General features: G+C 50.0%; 2 protein-coding genes across 2 annotated transcripts in view; one reads left to right on the plus strand and one right to left on the minus strand.

Annotated features, from left to right (window-relative positions):
• Positions 1 to 18,751, plus strand: part of LOC147091836 (uncharacterized) — a 1,030,142-nt gene that overhangs the window by 750,630 nt on the left and 260,761 nt on the right. The gene's annotated exons all lie outside the window — the stretch shown is intronic.
• Positions 759 to 17,835, minus strand: LOC147091862 (uncharacterized). Its single transcript, XM_085976880.1, has 2 exons — positions 17,716 to 17,835; positions 759 to 1,525 (listed from the first exon to the last, which is right to left on the minus strand). The coding sequence occupies exon 2, from the start codon at positions 1,415 to 1,417 to the stop codon at positions 884 to 886; it is 534 nt and encodes a 177-aa protein (XP_085833006.1). The 5' UTR covers positions 1,418 to 1,525; positions 17,716 to 17,835; the 3' UTR covers positions 759 to 883.

Here is an 18,751-nt window from a genome sequence, read left to right on the forward strand (position 1 = left end):
TAGCCGGTAGCACCCCGCAGCACTGCACTGCCGGCAATGACGTCATCGCCATGCACAGCACCCCGGCTGCAACCTTGGGTTGCGACCCCTGACCTATCGCCGGATGATATGTCCGACAGGGTCAGGGGTCATTCTTGCAGCCGCAGCAGTGCCACTTAAAGGGTAGGTGTCGGGCGGCAACTTTTTATTTTGGCCGACTGCCAGCGCCTGCCCCCTTCCCCTTTCTTCTTCGGGGTGTCGGCCGCGATCGCTCAGCCCGGCACTCCTCTTGATCCGACACCCCGCTCCCCGGTGGTCCAGCAGGGCCCCGGTGTACGCAGTGCTAAATGGGCTGGAGGAGCAGAGGGATCCAGGGATACAGATACATAAATCACTAAAAGTAGCAACACAGGTTAAAAAGGCCATAAAAAAAAAAGCACTGGGGTACATTCCTAAAGGAGCCTTCTGTTCCGTGCCTAGGAGCTCTGAACCATGGCAGAGAGCGGCTGGGACACGTTTCTCACACGCCTCAAGATTAACCCTCATGGGGACTTTGCTGTCAGTGAAGAGAGACGAGAAAGACCAAAGTGCCGTTTGCCCCTCTCAGTGTAGCCCTGAAGGACTGTGTCCAGGCTGGAGTTCTGTTCCCGCCGTACAATCCTCCCCCAGATTGTCCTTTGAGCTCCAGCCAGGTGATGCTAAACACTCAGGTGGGAAAGAAGAAAATCTACAATAATGTGTTTAAAACAAAGTTGATTTATTTGACATCTATCCAGAATATTAAACTCCAGCCCAGTTATAGGGGTTATTAACATCAGCAGAAACAAACCCTAACTGTCAGAATGAACATGGTTCAGCCCTGGATGTGATTAACAGCAGCAACAACAGAATCCAACCCCTGCAGTTACTTGTGAACTCGCTGGTGTCTCAGCAGGATGGATGAACAAGTGAATCCCTTCCCACACTCAGGGCAGGTGAACGGCCTCTCCCCAGTGTGAGTGCGCTGGTGTACAGTGAGATCAGATGACTGCCTGAACCCAGTCCCACAGTGCGAGCACCTGAACGGTCTCTCCCCAGTGTGAACACGTTGATGGTATATCAGTTCCCCGGAACTTTTAAAGCACTTCCCACAGTCCGAGCAGTTAAAAGGTCTCTCATCAGTGTGAACTCGCTGGTGTGTCAGCAGGGTGGATAACCGAGTGAATCCCTTCCCACACTCAGAGCAGGTGAACGGTCTCTCCCCAGTGTGAACTCGCTGGTGTGTCAGCAGGTGGGATGAATTAGTGAATCCCTTCCCACACTCAGAGCAGGTGAACGGCCTCTCCCTGGTGTGAATGCACTTGTGTCTCGATAGCCCAGAGGGTTGGCTGAAGCTTCGTCCACACACAGAACACGTGTACGGTTTCTCCCCGCTGTGAACGGTGCTTTTTGCTTCCATGTTCAGAGGCCGGTGATATTCAGATCCGATGAGTCGAGTGACTCTGTCAGATCGTGAAGTGATGTTTGGGTTGAGCTTACTGTCTGTAAATCCTCCCCTTCCAGTGCCCTGTAAAATTAATTTAAAACAGGGTGCGTGAGAGACAACCCACAAGAAAACAAAGGCAGGTTGTGAAATTGAGCTCAGTGAATCTGGACATTTGTGGGGCCGGCACTAGAATAAAGTGACCATGAAAGCTGCTGGATTGCCATAAAAACCCAACTGGTTCACTAATGTCCTTCAGGGAAGGGAATCCGCCACCTTGTCTGGGCCTACACAAGACTCTGGCCTCTACGGGAGGTGAGAGAGAGAGGTGGGAGTGGGAGGGGGAGGGGGCGAAGGAAAGGAACTTGATACATCTGCAACTCGACCAGAACTTTGATAAAACTGCCAAAACCCACAACCTCCACCACCTAGAAGGACAAGGCAGCTGTTGTATGGGGGCACCATCACATCCAAGTTCCCCTCTAAGTCACACATCATCCTGCCTCAGATATATTCATCGTTGCTGGGTCATAATCCTGGAACTCCTTACCGAACAACATTGTGGGAATACCTTCACCACACGGACTGCAGTAGTTCAAGAAGGGATCTGGGGGTCCTGGTGCACGAAACTCAAAAGGTTGGTGTGCAGGTGCAGCAAGTGATTAAGAAGGCCAATGGAATGTTGGCTTTCATTGCTAGGGGGATAGAATATAAAAATAGGGAGGTATTGCTTCAGTTGTACAAGGTATTGGTGAGACCGCACCTGGAATACTGCGTACAGTTTTGGTGTCCATACTTAAGAAAGGACATACTTGCTCTCGAGTCAGTACAAAGAAGGTTCACTCGGTTAATCCCGGGGATGAGGGGATGGACATATGAGGAGAGGTTGAGTAGATTGGGACTCTGCTCATTGGAGTTCAGAAGAATGAGAGGCGATCTTATTGAAACATATAAGATTGTGAAGAGGTTGGATCGGGTGGATGCGGGGAAGATGTTCCCGATGATGGGTGAAACTAGAACTAGGGGGCACAGTCTTAGAATAAGGGGCTGCTCTTTCAAAACTGAGATGAGGGCCTAGAAATTCAGTGCCCTTAGCACCCTTAGCAGCCTAGCGCTGCAATTGGCGCCGGTTCCTAAATTGCCTGGGGCCCTTCCGCGGCGGTAGACCGGTAGCGCTGCGCCGGCACCGATGACGTCATTGGTGTGCGCAGCGTCCCGGTTGCCGTGGTAACCCGGCCCCAAGCCGAAATTCAGTTGCGGCCGCCTCGCCAGTGGCAGCCGCAACTAAGACTCCGGCAAACGAGTGCTGCCGAAGTCTGCGCCGGCGCTTTAAGGAGGCGCGGCGGCCGGCCGCTTTCCCGCCGGCTGCCTGCCCGCAGCTCCCTCCCCGGACTTCTCCCCCCGCCCCCCCCCGGAACAGATGCAAGCCCGGCACTTGTCCGAGGTGCCGGGCTCATTTTTGAGGAGATTTGCGCGGGCCGCGGCCGGGTGCAGGCAGCTCCTCCTTAACGGAAGGAGGAGGCCTGCACTTCCCCAGCTTGCCGCACCGCATCGGGTGCCGCAGCGCCGGAATTGCGGCGCGAAACGGCAGTTAGCGCCCTTTTCCAGGCGCTAAGACCCTTCAGTAGCGCCGGCAGCCGTTTGGGCGCGGCGCCACTGAATTTTTGGCGCGCGCAGGGGACTTAGCGCCGGCACTAATTTCCGGCGCGAAAGCCCTGGCTAAGCCAAAACCCAATTTCTAGGCTGAGGAGGAACTACTTCACTCAGAGGGTGGTAGGTCCATGGAATATGCTGCCCCAAAAAGCTGTAGAAGCTACATCATTACATAAATTTAAAACAGAAATAGACAGTTTCCTAGAAGTAAAGGGAATTAAGGGTTACGGGGAGCGGGCAGGAATTTGGACATGAGTCTAGGTTCGGATCGGTCATGGCCCTGTGGGTAGCGGAGCGGGCCCAGGGGCCGTGTAGCCTGATCCTGCTCCTATTTTGTGTGTCTAATTCTGTTAGATTCAGGAGATGGTTCTGTGATAGTGGATTGGCGGTTAGGATCAGATCAGCCATGATCTTATTGAATGGCGGAGCAGGCTCGAGGGGCCGATTGGCCTACTCCTGCTCCTATTTCTTATGTTCTTACGTAAGGCGACTCACCACCCCCTTCTCAATGGGAAACTGGGGATTGGCAATATTTGCTGCTCTTGCGAGCTACGCCCACATCCCAAGAATGAATTAAAACAAATCTGTAGATGTAAACTGGATTAAAAGCCTGTACAGAAATACTTGTTCCTAAAACAATACTCTTTTACATTGTACGGACAGTGTCTGTGTAACAACCTAATCTCCCCTAGAATTCACCTCCCTTGACAGTCTCACATTGGAAATTGTTCGGTCCTCCTGGGCTCAGAAGTACTGGGGGTTAAACCCAGCAGCTTCTCCTCCATCTCCACTCCAGCTCAAACTGAAACATAGAAACATAGAAACATAGAAGATCGGAGCAGGAGTAGGCCATTCGACCCCTCTAGCCTGCTCCACCATTCAATGCGATCATGGCTGATCATCAAAATTCAGTACCCGGTCCCTGCTTTCTCCCCATACCCCTTGATCCCTTTAGCCTTAAGAAATATATCCAACTCCTTGAATATATTTAATGTATTGGCCTCTACTGCCTTCTGTGGTAGAGAATTCCACAGGTTCACCACTCTCTGGGTGAAGAAATTCCTCCTCATTTCTGTCCTAAATGGCTTACTCCGTATCCTTAGACTGTGACCCCTGGTTCTGGACTCGCCGACCATCAGGAACATCCTTCCTGCATCTAGTCTGTCCAGTCCTGTCAGAATTTTATAAGTTTCAATGAGATCCCCTGTCATTCTTCTGAACTCCAGCGAGTACAAGCCCAATCGTCCCAATCTCTCCTCATACGTCATTCCTGCCATCCCAGGTATCAGCCTGGTGAATCTTCGTTGAACTCCTTCCACGGCAAGAACATCCTTCCTCAGATAAGGCGACCAAAACTGCACACAATACTCAAGGTGTGGTCTCACCAAGGCCCTGTACAACTGCAGCAAGACATCCTTGTTCCTGTACTCAAACCCTCTCGCTACGAAGGCCAACATACCATTTGCCTTCTTAACCGCCTGCTGCACCTGCATGCTTACCTTCAGCGACTGGTGCACAAGGACACCCAGGTCTCGTTGCACTTCCCCTTCTCCCAATCTATTGCCATTCAGATAAAAATCTGCCTTCCTGTTTTTGCCACCAAAGTGGATAACCTCGCATTTATCCACATTATACTGCATCTGCCATGCTTCTGCCTAATCACCCAACCTGTCCAAATCATACTGGAGTTTTACGGCATCCTCCTCACACACGCCCAGCCTGCTTTGTGTCGTCTGCAAACTTGGAGATACAGGTAGACTATCCTTTATCCGAAAACCTCGGGACCAGCCGTGTTTCGGTTTTCGGAGAATTTCGGAAGGTGGGTCGGCGGGGGGGGGGGGGGGGGGTCGGCGAGGGTTGGGGCCAGCGGGGGGGTCGGCGGGGGGTCGTGCGCACGACTTACGCTGACGCTCAGCCTAAGTCGGCGGGGGTCCGCGGGGGGGGGGGGTCGGCGAGGGTCGGGGCCGGTGGGGGGGGTCGGCGGGGGGTCGTGCGCAGGACTTACGCTGACGCTCAGCGTTACGCTGACGCTCAGCGTAAGTCGGCGGGGGTCCGCGGGGGGGGTCGGCGGGCCACGGGGTGGGGTCCGCGGACCCCCCCGCGTGCGTGCGTTCAGCGTAAGTCGAGCGTGCGCATGACGTACGCTGAACGAAAAAACCTATGGTTTTTAGAGGGTTTCGGTTTTCGGAAGTTCGGATAAAGGGTAGTCTACCTGTATTACATCTAGTTCCTTCATCTAGATTATTTATATCTGTTGTGAATAGCTGGGGTCCTAGGAGCAAATCCCTGCGGTACCCCACTCGTCACTGCCTGCCACTCAGAAAATGAGCCGTTTATTCCAACTCTTTGCTTCCTGTCTGCCAACCAGTTCTCTATCCAAGTCAGTACCTTGCCCCCAATTCCATGTGCTTTAACTTTACACGCTAATCTCCTGTACGGTACCTTATCGAAAGTCCAAATACACCACATCCACTGGTTCTCCCTTATCTATTCTACCAGTTACATCCTCAAAACATTCCAGTAGATTAGTCAAGCATGATTTACCTTTTGCAAATCCATGTTGACTTTCTCCGATCCGGTCACTGTTTTCAAAGTGCTCTGCTATGACATCTTTTATAATGGACTCTAGCATTTTCCCCACGACCGATATAATTCCCCGTTTTCTCTCTCCCACCTTTTTTGAATAGTGGGGTAATATTAGCTACCCTCCAATCCATGGGAACTGTTCCAGAGAGGAGCAAATTTTGGAAGATGACCAGCAATGCATCTACTGTTTCTTAGGCTACTTCCTTAAGTACCCTAGGATGTCGATTATCAGGCCCTGGGGATTTATTGGCCTTCAATCCCGTCAATTTCCCTAACACCATTTCCTGACAAATACTGATTTCTTTCAGTTCCTCCCTCTCATTAGATCCTATGTTCCCCGACATCTCTTGGAGGTTATTTGTGTCCTCCTTTGTGAAGACAGAACCAAAGTATGTATTTAATTGGCCTGCCATTTCTTTGTTCCCCATTATAAATTCCCCTGATTCTGACTGGAAGGGTCCTATGCTTGACTTCACCAATCTTTTTCCCTTCACATATCTACAGTTAGTTTTTATGTTCCCTGAAAGCTTACTTTCATACTCTATTTTCCCCCTCTTAATTAATCCCTTTGTCCTCCTTTGCTGAATCCCAAACTGCTCCCAATCCTCAGGTTTACTACTTTTTCTGGCCAATTTATATGTCCTCTCCTTGGATCTTATGCTATCCCTAATTTCCCTTGTTAGCCACGGTTGAGTCACCCTTTTTGTTTTATTTTTATGCCAAACAGGGATGAACAAATTCTGTAGTTCATCCATGCGATCTTTGAATGTTTGCCATTGCCTATCCACCATCAACCCTTTGAGTAACATTCCCCAATCAATCCTACCCAACTTGCGCCTCATACCATCGTAGTTTCCTTTATTTAAATTCAGGACCCTAGTCTCTGAGTCAGCTACTTCACTCTCCATCTTAATGAAGAATTCTATCATATTATGATCACTCTGACCCAAGGGGCCTCGCACAAGAAGATTGCTAATTAATCCTTTCTCATTACATAATACCCAGTCTAAGATGGCCTGATCTCTAGTTGGTTCCTCAACATATTGGTCCAGGAAACCATCCCGTATACACGCCAGGAATTCCTCCTCCACAGTATGGTTACTGATTTGGTTAGCCCAATCTATATGTAGATTAAAGTCACCCATGATAACTGCTGTGCCCTTATTGCACGCATCTCTAATTTCCCGTTTAATGCCATCCCCAACCTCCGCATTACTGTTTGGAGGTCTGTCTAACACTCCCACTAACGTTTTCTGCCCCTTGGTATTTCTCAGCTCTGCCCATACAGATTCCACATCATCAGAGCTAATATCCTTCCTTTCAATTGAGTTAATCTCTTTAAAATGCAATGCTACCCCACCTCCTTTTCCTTTTTGCCTATCTTTCCTGAATATTGAATACCCCTGGATGTTGTGTTCCCAGCCTTGGTCACCCTGGAGCCATATTTCCGGAATCCCAATCATATCATATCCGTTTATCTCTATTTGTGCAACTAATTCATCCACCTTATTACAAATGCTCTTCGCATTAAGACACAAGGCCTTCAGTCTTGTTTTTTTAACACTCTTACACCTTTTAGAATTATTATTTACTGTGGCTATGTTTGATTTAAACCCATGATTTCTCTGACCACCACCTTTGTTTTTCTCCTTCCTGTCTTTTGCTTCTATCCTTGTTTCCCTTTCCTCTGTCTCCCTGCTCAGGTTCCCAACCCCCTGCTATTTTAGTTTAAACCCTCCCCCAGAGCACGAGCAAACACTCCCCCAAGGACATTGGTCCCGGTCCTGCCCAGGTGCAAACCGTCCGGTTTGTACTAGCCCCACCTCCCCCAGAACCGGTTCCAATGTCCCAGGAATTTGAATCCCTCCCCCTTGCACCATTCCTCTAGCCACGTAGTCATCTGAAATATCCTTCTATTTCTACTCTGACTAGCACGTGGCACTGGTAGCAATCCTGAGATTACTATCTTGGAGGTCCTATTTTTTAAATTTACCTCCTAACCCCCTATATTCAGCTTTTAGGACCTCATCCTGTTTTTTTTTTTACCTATATCGTTGGTACCTATATGCACCACAATTGGCTGTTCACCCTCCCCTTCCAAAATGTTCTGCAGCCGCTCAGACATACTTGACCCTTGCACCAGGAAGGCAACATACCATCCTGGAGTCACGTTTGCGGCCGCAGAAATGCCTATCTATTCCCCTTACAATAGAATCCCTTATTACTATAGCTCTCCCACTCTTTTTCCTCCCGTCCAGTGCAGCAGAACCACCCATGGTGCCAGGAAGTTGGCTGCTGCTGCCTTCCCCTGATAAGCCATCCTCCCCAACAATATCCAAAGTGGTATATCTGTTTGAGAGGGGGATGGTCACAGGGGACCCCTGCACTACCTGCTTGCGCCTACTACTCTGCCTGGTGGTCACCCATTCTCTTCCTGCCTGTGCAGCCTTTACCTGCGGTGTGACCAACTCCCTAAACGTGCTATCCACGATGTCCTCAGCATCGCGAATGCTCCAGTATGTATCCACTCGCAGCTCCAGCGCCGCAATGCGGTCTGTCAGTAGCTGCAGCTGGATACACTTCCCGCACACATGGTTATCAGGGACACAGGAAGTGTCACAAGAATTACAGACACCCTATGAACTCCGCTGCCACGCTCTTTATATCACCGCCACCGCTGCTGTGGGGCCTACCTGCTCCACCACCTCGCTTTATATCACCGCCGCCGCTCCTCACAGGTCCGCCGCCACTGTGGGGCTTACCTGTGCCTCGGATAATAGATACATAGAAGATAGGAGCAGGAGTTGGCCATTCGGCCCCTCGAGTACTTGAAGGAAAGAAATTTGCAGGGTTACGGGGAAAGGGCAGGGAGTGGGACTCACTTAAGTGGTCTTGCAGAGAGCCGGCACGGGCTCACAGGCCGAATGGACTCCTTCTGTGCTGTAACCATTCTATAAAATATTAGAAAGTTTGTTCCACAGAAGCACGAGGTTTATCTGCTTTTATTGATGAATTTAAAAAGTCTCTATTAAAACCTGAGCCAGTGTGTTGTGAGCCAAAGAGCCTTGTGTCCAATGAGGGGAATAAAGGCCCACAGCCTCCCCTGGCCCCGGGCCCTGAACAAGGGACTGGAGAAACTCGCTGCCCTGCGGATCAGACAATCAGCCGGCGCTAGTCCCGCCCCTCGGGCTCCCCGATTGGTTGGAGGACCCGCCGCCGGCTCGCTCCTCCAGCCCCGCCCCGCTCACTCCCTATTGGTCGGAAGCTCCCATCAATCAGGCCGCGGGCCCGGGTCACGTGTCCCCGAGGAGATCACGTGCTCCGTCCAACTGACTGCGCTCGGTCCGGGGCCTCGCGGACTCTCGGGTTTTTCTATTTCTCTTTATTCTCTCCCGATCCACCCCTCCCCCCCCATGCCGTGCGATTCTCCACCCAATCGGAGCGGAGAAAACTGACTTTGCATCACCGATCGCGACTCTGGAACCGACACCAAGGCCTTTCCCCGGAATGGCCCGCGCCAACTCCATCCGGCAGGATCCGAGTGCGCAGGCGCAGCTCTGAATCGGGGAGGGGGGTTGGTGTCCTCTGGGCATGCGCAGTTATTACCCTTGGTGACCGGGAGGGGTCGCTGTGCCAGACTCGGCCCAAACCGCCGCTCCCTGTGCGCATGCGTGGACTATCGTCTGTCAATCAACCATCAGCCAGAAGAGGGCACTGGTGAGACCAGTGAAGGAAGAAAGACTTGCATTTCTATAGCGCCTTTCACCACCACCGGACATCCCAAAGCTCTTTACAGCCAATGAAGTAGAGTCACTGTTGTAATGTAGGAAACGCAGCAGCCAATTAGCGCACAGCAAGCTCCCACAAACAGCAATCTGATAATGACCAGATAATCTATGTTTTTTGTTATGTTGATTGAGGGATAAACACATTGGCTAGGACACCAGGGATAACTCCCCTGCTCTTATTCAAATAGTGCCATAGGAACATTGACGTCCACCTGAGAGAGCAGACGGGGCCTCAGTTTAACGTCTCCGCCAAAAAACAGCACCTCCGACAGTGCCGCACTCCCTCAGCACCGCACTGGAGTGTCAGACTGGATTTATGTGCTCAAGTATCTGGAGTGGGACTTGAACCCACAACTTTCTGACTCAGAGGCGAGAGTGCTACCCACTGAGCCACTGGCTAACACTAAAGAACAAGCAGTTCTGACAAAAGGTCATCGACCTGAAACGTTAACTCTGTTTCTGTCTCCACAGATGCTGCCTGACCTGCTGAATATTTGCAGCATTTTCTGTTTTTGTTAAAGAAACGAGGGAGTGATTGCTGACAGGAAGAATGTTGGGTTGTCCTGCGCATGTGCACCTCCCTGGCGGCTGAGGCGAAACAATGACTCGCCCCCACCTGAGCCGCGCACGCGTACCAGATGTTGCGGCTCCGAATGCGCGCCCGATGTTCCAACCGCGGGGTTTTGTGCGCTGAGCATGCGCATTGCGGACCGATCGGGACGGGCGATTGTGGAGCAGGAGGGAGAGCGCGGGGGCCATGAGCACAGGCGCGGGACTCAGTCAACAGAGGGCTTTCTGCAGCGCCGGGGGCTTGTGGATATTACAGCCGCCATTACTGCTGATCCTTTCAACCAACCTGTACAGCAGCTGTGGCCTGAAAATCAGCTTCACTGCCCCTAGGTTCGGAAAGGGGAAAATTAAACAACAGTTTGCCTCTGATCCTTTTCTGAACTTGACTTACAGGGTTATAGAAGTGGAGCAGTTACAGGCAGGAAGCTCAGACCAAACATCACGTCAAGATCTGACAGTCGCTCGATTCATCAGGACCTGAATATCATCGGCCTTTGCACATGGAAGGAGAAAGCAGCGATGACAAACCGCACACGTGTTCAGTGTGCAGACACGGATTCAGCCGATCGCCTGACCTGGTGAGACACGTGCACCGTCACACCGGGGAGAAACCGGGTAAAGGTGGGGACAGTGGGAAGGGAGTCAGTTCCCCGTCTGCATTGGAAGTTCAACGGCGCAGTCACACCAGGGACAGTCCATTCACCTGCTCCGTGTGTGGAAAGGGATTTGTTTGTTCATCCCACCTGCAAACACACCAGCGAGTTCACACTGGGGAGAGACCATTTCAATGTCCTGACTGTGGGAAGAGCTTTAAAAGCCCCGGGTATCTGAAGCGACACCAGCTTGTTCACACTGATGAGGCCGTTTACAGGTTCTGACTGTGGGAAGAGCTTTAAAAGCCCCGGGGATCTGAAGGGACACCAGTGCCCCCACACTGTGGAGAGGCCGTTCACCTGCTCCGTGTGTGGGAAGGGATTCTTGCAGTCCTCCACCCTGCTGACACACCAGCTTGTTCACACGGATGAAAGGCCATTTAAATGTTCTCACTGTGGGAAGAGCTTTCAATTTCCCCGGGAGCTCAAGCAACACCAGCGAGTTCACACTGGGGAGAGACCGTTCACTTGCTTCGTGTGTGTGGGAAGGGATTCACTCAGTCATCCACCCTGCAGACACACCAGCTTGTTCACACTGACGAGAGACCCTTTAAATGTTCTGACTGTGGGAAGAGCTTTAAAAGCTCCTGGGAGCTGAAGAGACACCAACACCTACACACTGGGGAGAGGCCGTTCACCTGCTCCGTGTGTGGGAAGGGATTCGCTCGGTCCTCCAACCTGCTGGCCCATCAGCGAGTTCACACTGGAGAGAACCCCTTTAAATGTTCTGGCTGTGGGAAAAGCTTTAAAAGCCCTGGGGAGCTGAAGAGACACCGGCTCCTACATGCTGGGGAGAGGCCGTTCACCTGATCCGTGTGTGTCGGAAGGGATTCGCTCGGTCCTCCAACCTGCTGATACACCAGCAAGTTCACACTGGAGAGAACCCCTTTAAATGTTCTGGCTGTGGGAAAAGCTTTAAAAGCTCCAGGGAGCTGAAGAGACATCGGCTCCTATACACTGGTGAGAGTCCATTCACCTGCTCCATGTGGGGGGAAGGGATTCACTCAGTCATCCACCCTCCTGTCACATCAGCTTGTTCACACTGACGAGAGACCCTTTAAATGTTCTGACTTGTGGGAAGAGCTTTAAAAGCTCTAAGAACCTTAAGAGACACCAGCGTGTTCACACTGATCATAGAATCTAACAGCACAGAAGGTGGTGATTCAGCCCATCGTGTCTGTGCCGGCTCTTTGAAAGAGCTCTCCAATTTAGTCCCAAACCCCAGCTTTATCCCCAGAACTCTGCAAACTAGTCCTCTTCAAGGACATGTCCAATTACTGTTTGAAAGTTCCTGTGGAACCTGATTCCAGCATCCTTTCAGATGGTGCGTTCCAGATCTTAACAACCCTCTGTGTGAAAACAATTCTCCTCATTTCCCTCTAGTTCTTTTAGCAACTATTTTAAAGCTGTGACCTTTGGTTACCGACCCACTTGCCAGAGTGAACAGTTTCTCCCTACGTGCTCGATCAAAACCCCTCATCATTTTGAACACCTCTATTAGGTCTCCTCTTAACCTTCTCTGCTCTAAGGGGAACAATCCCAGCTTCTCCAATCTCTCCACATAACTGAAGTCCCTCATCCCTGGTACCATCCTGGTCAACCTCCTCTGCACCCTCTCCAAGGCCTTGACATCCTTCCTAAAGTGTGGTGCCCAGAACTGTACACAAGACTCCAGTTGAGGCCAAAACCCTGCAGCTGTACAAAACCCTGGTTAGACCACACCTGGAGCACTGTGAGCAGTTCTGGGCACCACACCTTAGGAAGGATATATTGGCCTTGGAGGGAGTGCAGCGTAGGTTTACCAGAACGATACCTGGACTTCAAGGGTTAAGTTACGAGGAGAGATTACACAAATTAGGGTTGTATTCCCTGGAATTTAGAAGGTTAAGGTGTGATCTGATTGAAGTTTTCAGGATATTAAGGGAAACAGATAGGGTAGATAGAGAGAAACTATTTCCGCTGGTTGGGGATTCGAGGACTGGGGGCATAGTCTAAAAATTAGAGCCAGACCTTTCAGGAGTGAAATTAGGAAACACTTCTACACACAAAGGGTGGTAGGAGTTTGGAACTCTCTTCCACAAACGGCAATTGATGCGAGATCAATTGTTAATTTTCAATCTGAGATTGATAGGTTTTTGTTACCCAAAGGTATCAAGGGATATGGGCCAAAGGCGGGTGTATGGAGTTAGGTCACAGATCAGCCATGATCTCATTGAAAGGCGGAACAGGCTCAAAGGGCTGAATGGCCTCCTCCTGTCCTGATACAAAGATGGGTGGGAAAGCAAGTTGTGCAGAGGACTCAAAGAACCTGCAAAGGGATATCGACAGGCTAAGTGAGTGGGCAAACATTTGGCAGATGGAGTATAATGTGGGAAAGTGCGAGGTTATACACTTTGGCAGGAAAAATAAAAAAACAAATTATTTAAATGGAGAGAGATTACAAAATGCTACAGTTCAGAGGGACCTGGGGGTCCTTGTGCATGAAACACAAAAAGTTACCATGCAGGTACAGCAAGTAATCAAAAAGGCAAATGGGATGTTGGCCTTTATTTCAAGGGGGTTGGAGTATAAAAGTAGGGAAGTCCTGCTCCAACTGTACAGGGTATTGGTGAGACCACACCTGGAGTACTGCGTACAGTTTTGGTCTCCTTATTTAAGGAAGGATATACTTGCATTGGAGGCAGTTCAGAGACGATTCACGAGGTTGATTCCAGAGATGAAGCGGTTAACTTATGAAGAAAGGTTGAGCCGGCTGGGCCTAAACTCATTGGAATTTAGAAGAATGAGAGGTGATCTTATTGAAACATATAAGATACTGAGGGGGCTCAACAAGGTAGATGCAGAGAGGATGTTTCCCCTCGTGGGGAAATCTAGAACGCAGGGGCACAGATTTAGAATAAAGGGTCGCCCTTTTAGAACTGAGATGAGGAGGAATTTCTTCTCTCAGAGGGTCGTAAATCTGTGAAATTCTCTGCCGCAGAGAGCTGTGCAGGCTGGGTCATTAAATATATTTAAGGTGGAGATCGACAAATTTTTGCAAGATATGGGAGTGAAGGGTTATGGGGAGCGGGCAGGGAAGTGGCTTTGAGCCCAAGATCAGCCATGATCTTATTGAATGGTGGAACAGGCTCGAGGGGCTGAATGGCCTCCTCCTGTCCTATGTTCCTAACTAGTGATTTGTAAAGGTTTAGTGTAACTTCCTTGTTTTTGTATTCAATGGCCCTATTTACAAAGCCAAGTATCCCATACGCTTTCTGAAACCTCACCAACTTGCCGTGGCACTTTCAAAGATTTGTGAATATGGACCCCCAGGTCCCTCTGCTCTTGCACCCCCTCAAAATAGTCCCATTTAGATTATACAGCCTCTTCCTGTTGTTTCTCCCAAAGTGCATCACGTCACACTCATCCTCATTTAATTTCACCTGCCTTGTGTCTGCTCATTTCACAGTCTGTCTCTGTCCTCCTGAAGTCTGCTATTACTATGCTCACTATTTACTACGTTGCCAAGTTTTGAGTCATCTGCAAACTTTGAAATTGTACACCTATACCCAAGTCCAGGTCAGTTATATATAACAAGAAAAGCAATGGTCCTAATCCCGACCCCTGGGGGAACCCACTGCATACTTCCCTCCAGTCAGAAAAACATCCCTCAGCACTGCTCACTGCCTCCTCTCCCTCAGCTAATTATACACCCAAATTACCATCAGCCCTTTAATACCATGTGCTTCTCTTTTCCGAGTAGGTCTCTTGTGTGGTATTTTATCAAATGCCTTTTGAATGTCCATAAGAACATAAGAAATAGGAGCAGGAGTAGGCCATTCGGCCCCTCGAGCCTGCTCCACCATTCAATAAGATCATGGCTGATCATCGATCTCCATATCCCATGATTCCCCTAGAGTCCAACAATCTATCGATCTCAGCCTTGAATATACTCAAAGACTCAGCATTCACAGCCCTCTGGGGCAGAGAATTACAAAGATTCACAACCCTCTGAGTGAAGAAATTCCTCCTCATCTCAGTCTTAAATGGCTGACCCCTTATCCTGAGACTGTGCCCCCTAGTTCTAGACACTCCAGCCAAGGGAAACAACCTCGCAGCATCTACACTGTCAATCCCCTTCAGAATCTTGTATGTTTCAATGAGATCACCTCTCATTCTTCTAAACTCCAGAGAGTATCGGCACATTCTACACAATCTCTCATCATCGGACAGCTCTCTCATCCCAGGAATCAATCTAGTGAACCTTCGTTGCACCGCCTCCAAGGCAAGTATATCCTTCCTTAGATAAGGAGACCAAAACTGTGCCCAGTACTCCAGGTGTGGTCTCACCAAGGCCCTGTACAATTGGAGCAAGACTTCCTTACTCTTATACTCCAACCCCCTTGCAATAAAGGCCAACATGCCACTTGCCTTCCTTATTGCTTGCTGTACCTGCACGCTAGCTTTCTGTGTTTCTTGCACGAGGACACCCAAATCTCTCTGAACACCAACATTTGAAAGTTTCTCACCATTTAAAAAATATTCTGTTTTTCTATTCTTCCTACCAAAGTGAATAACCTCACATTTCCCCACATTACACTCCATCTGCCACCTTACTGCCCACTCACTTAGTCTATCTATATCCCTTTGCAGACTCTGTGTTCTCCTCACAGCTTACTGTCCCACCTAGCTTTGTATCATCAGCAAACTTGGATACATGACACTCGGTCCCTTCATCTGGGTCATTAATATAGATTGTAAATAGCTGAGGCCCCAACACTGATCCTTGTGGCACCCCACTAGTTACAGCCTGCCAACCTGAAAAAGGTCCGTTTATCCCTACTCTCTGTTTTCTGCCTGTTAACCAATCCTCTATCCATGCTACTATATTACCCCCAACCCCATGAGCCCTAATCTTGTGTAATAATATTTTATGTGGCACCTTGTCGAATGCCTTTTGGAAATCCAAATATACTACATCCACTGGTTCCCCTTTATCTACCCTGCTAGTTACATCCTCAAATAACTCTAATAAATTTGTCAAACACCATTTCCCTTTCATAAAACCATGTTGACTCAGCCTGACCATGTTATGATTTTCTAAGTGCCCTGATACAAGTTCCGTAACAATGGATTCCAGCATTTTCCCAACGACTGATGTCAGGCTAACTGGCCTGTCGTTCCTGTTTTTTCTCTCCCTCCTGCCTTGAATAGCGGTGTTACATTTGCGACCTTCCAATCCGCTGGGACCGTTCTAGAATCTCGGGAATTTTGGAAGATCAAAACCAATGCATCCACTATCTCTTCAGCCACCTCTTTTAGAACCCGAGGATGTAGGCCGTCAGGTCCAGGGGATTTGTCGGCTTTTAGTCCCATTAGTTTCTCTAGTACTTTACATTAAGTTCCTCACCCTCATTAAACCCTCGGTTCCCCACCATCTTTGGTGTGCTTTTGTGTCTTCTACTGTGAAGGCAAATACAAAATATTTGTTTTAACGTTTCTGCCATTTCCTTATTCCCCATAATAATTTCTCCTGTCTCTACCTCTAAGGGACCAACGTTGTCAGCTATAGCTCAGTTGGCAGCTCATTATCAAGATGTTGTAAATGTTCTTAATGTTCAATAAAGTATATTTATAGAAAAAATAGTTGGTAGCTCACTCGCCTGAGTCAGAAGGTTGTGGGTTCAAGTCCCACTCCAGGGACTCGAGCACATAAAGCTAGGCAGACACTCCAGTGCAGTGCTGAGGGAGAGCTGCACTGTCGGAGGGGCCGTCTTTCTGATGAGACGTTAAACCGAGGCCCCGTCTGCCCTCTCAGGTGGATGTAAAAGATCCCAGGGCACTATTTCGAAGAAGAGTAGGGAAGTTATCCCGGAGTCCTGGCCAACATTTATCCCACAACCAACATAACAAAAACAGATTATCTGGTCATTATCACATTGCTGTTTGTGGCAGCTTGCTGTGCGCTGCCACATTTCCCACATTACAACAGTGACTCCACTTCAAAAAGTACTTCATTGACTGTAAAGCGCTTTGAGGCGTCTGCTGGTCGTGAATGGCGCTATATAAATGCAAGTCTTTCTTCACTTATGCTACTCTCTTCCTCTTTGATGATTTCATTTAATTTTTAAACATTTAAGAAATTATTGCACTGACAAAGGCGGTCTCTGAAACTGCAGGAAATTTGTCTTTAAATAAGCTTTTTTAAAATTTATTATTTTTAAAATTTGCCAGACCCGCAGTCTGCGGCCCCTCTCCCAGATTCCAGCCCCGGCTCTGTGCTGACTGCGGCCCCTCTCCCAGATTCCAGCCCCAGCTCTGTGCTGCCTGCGGCCCTTCTCCCAGATTCCAGCCCCAGCTCTGTGCTGACTGTGGCCCCTCTCCCAGATTCCAGCCCCAGCTCTGTGCTGCCTGCGGCCCCTCTCCCAGATTCCAGCCCCAGCTCTGTGCTGACTGCGGCCCCTCTCCCAGATTCCAGCCCCAGCTCTGTGCTGACTGCGGCCCCTCTCCCAGATTCCAGATTCCAGCCCCAGCTCTGTGCTGCCTGCGGCCCCTCTCCCAGATTCCAGCCCCAGCTCTGTGCTGACTGAGCTGCTCTCACCTGGAGACAGCGCGTCACAATCGGCCCCAGCGCACCTGAGCTGGAGGAGGCCCCGCCCCCTTGCCGCGCCGCCATTGGTGGGCGGACCCGGGCCCGCCCTCTTCCTATTGGCCAGAGCTCCCGTCAGTCACAGGCCGGGCCTGAATGGGCCTCTTCCTCTGATGACGTCACATTCCGGCCAGCCTCAGCGCCGGAGAGGAAGGTCCCGCCCCCTAGCCACGCCGCCATTGGTTGGAGGACCAGACCGCCCAGATCAGTCCTCCCAGCTCAGCCCTATTCCTATTGGTCAGCGCTCCCGTCAGTCACAATCACTGTTCCGGCTCACTCCGCCACAGCGCGCGGTTCAATCCGCTCCGTCCGGTGTCCGTGTTGGTCCCGCCCGACTGTCAGGTTTGGTTTTTCTCGACTTTTACTTTATAATCCCGCTGTACCCTCCCCCCTCACCTCGATTTAAATCGATTCCCCAACATTTTACTTTACCCGGCCGCTGATTCCGCCTCTTCCCCGGGCCCGGCCTTCCGTCTGTTCCCGGCGGCCCCGCGCAGGCGCACTGGCAGCCTCGTGTTGCGGTGAGGCCCGAATAAGCATGCGCGGCTCCGCCTCGCCACATTTAAAGGGACACCCACCCCCTCCACATTTAAAGGGACACCCACCCCCTCCACATTTAAAGGGACACCCACCCCCTCCACATTTAAAGGGACACCCACCCCCTCCACATTTAAAGGGACTCCCTCCACCGCTCTTGTGTTCTTCAGATTAAACAAAGAAGAAACATAGAAGATAGGAGCAGGAGTCGGCCATTCAGCCCCTCGCGACTGCTCCACCATTCAATGAGATCATGGCTGATCATCCAAATTCAGTACCCTGTCCCTGCTTTCTCCCCAATATTTAATGAATTGGCCTCTGCTGCCTTCTATGGTAGAGAATTCCACAGGTTCACCACTCTCTGGGTGAAGTAATTCCTCCTCATCTCTAAGTCTAAGGATAAGGGGTAAGCCATTTAGGACAGAGAAGAGGAGGAATTTCTTCACCCAGAGAGTGGTGAACCTGTGGAATTCTCTACCACACAAGGCAGTTGAGGTCAATTCATTAAATATATTCAAGAAGGAGTTAGATATATTTCTTAAGGCTAAAGGGATCAAGGGATATGGGGAGAAGACAGGGACAGGGTACTGAATTTGGATGACCAGCCATGATCTCATTGAATGGTAGAGCAGGCTCGAGGGGCCGAATGGCCTACTCCTGCTCCTATCTTCAATATTTCTATGCGACCTATGGTTCTGGAATCCATGACCATCGGGAACATGCTTCCTGCATCTAGTCTGTGTAGTCCTGTTAGAATTTTATACGTTTCAATGAGATCCCCTCTCATTCTTCTGAACTCCAGCGAGTATAAGCCCAGTCGACCCAATCTCTCCTCATACGTCATTCCTGCCATCCCAGGCATCAGTCTGGTGAATCTTCACCGCACTCCCTCCAT

Source organism: Somniosus microcephalus, unplaced genomic scaffold (genome assembly GCF_052327205.1).
Source record: "Somniosus microcephalus isolate GS21.2 unplaced genomic scaffold, FLI_Smic_1.0 unresolved_chr3, whole genome shotgun sequence".
Taxonomy (NCBI): domain Eukaryota; kingdom Metazoa; phylum Chordata; class Chondrichthyes; order Squaliformes; family Somniosidae; genus Somniosus; species Somniosus microcephalus.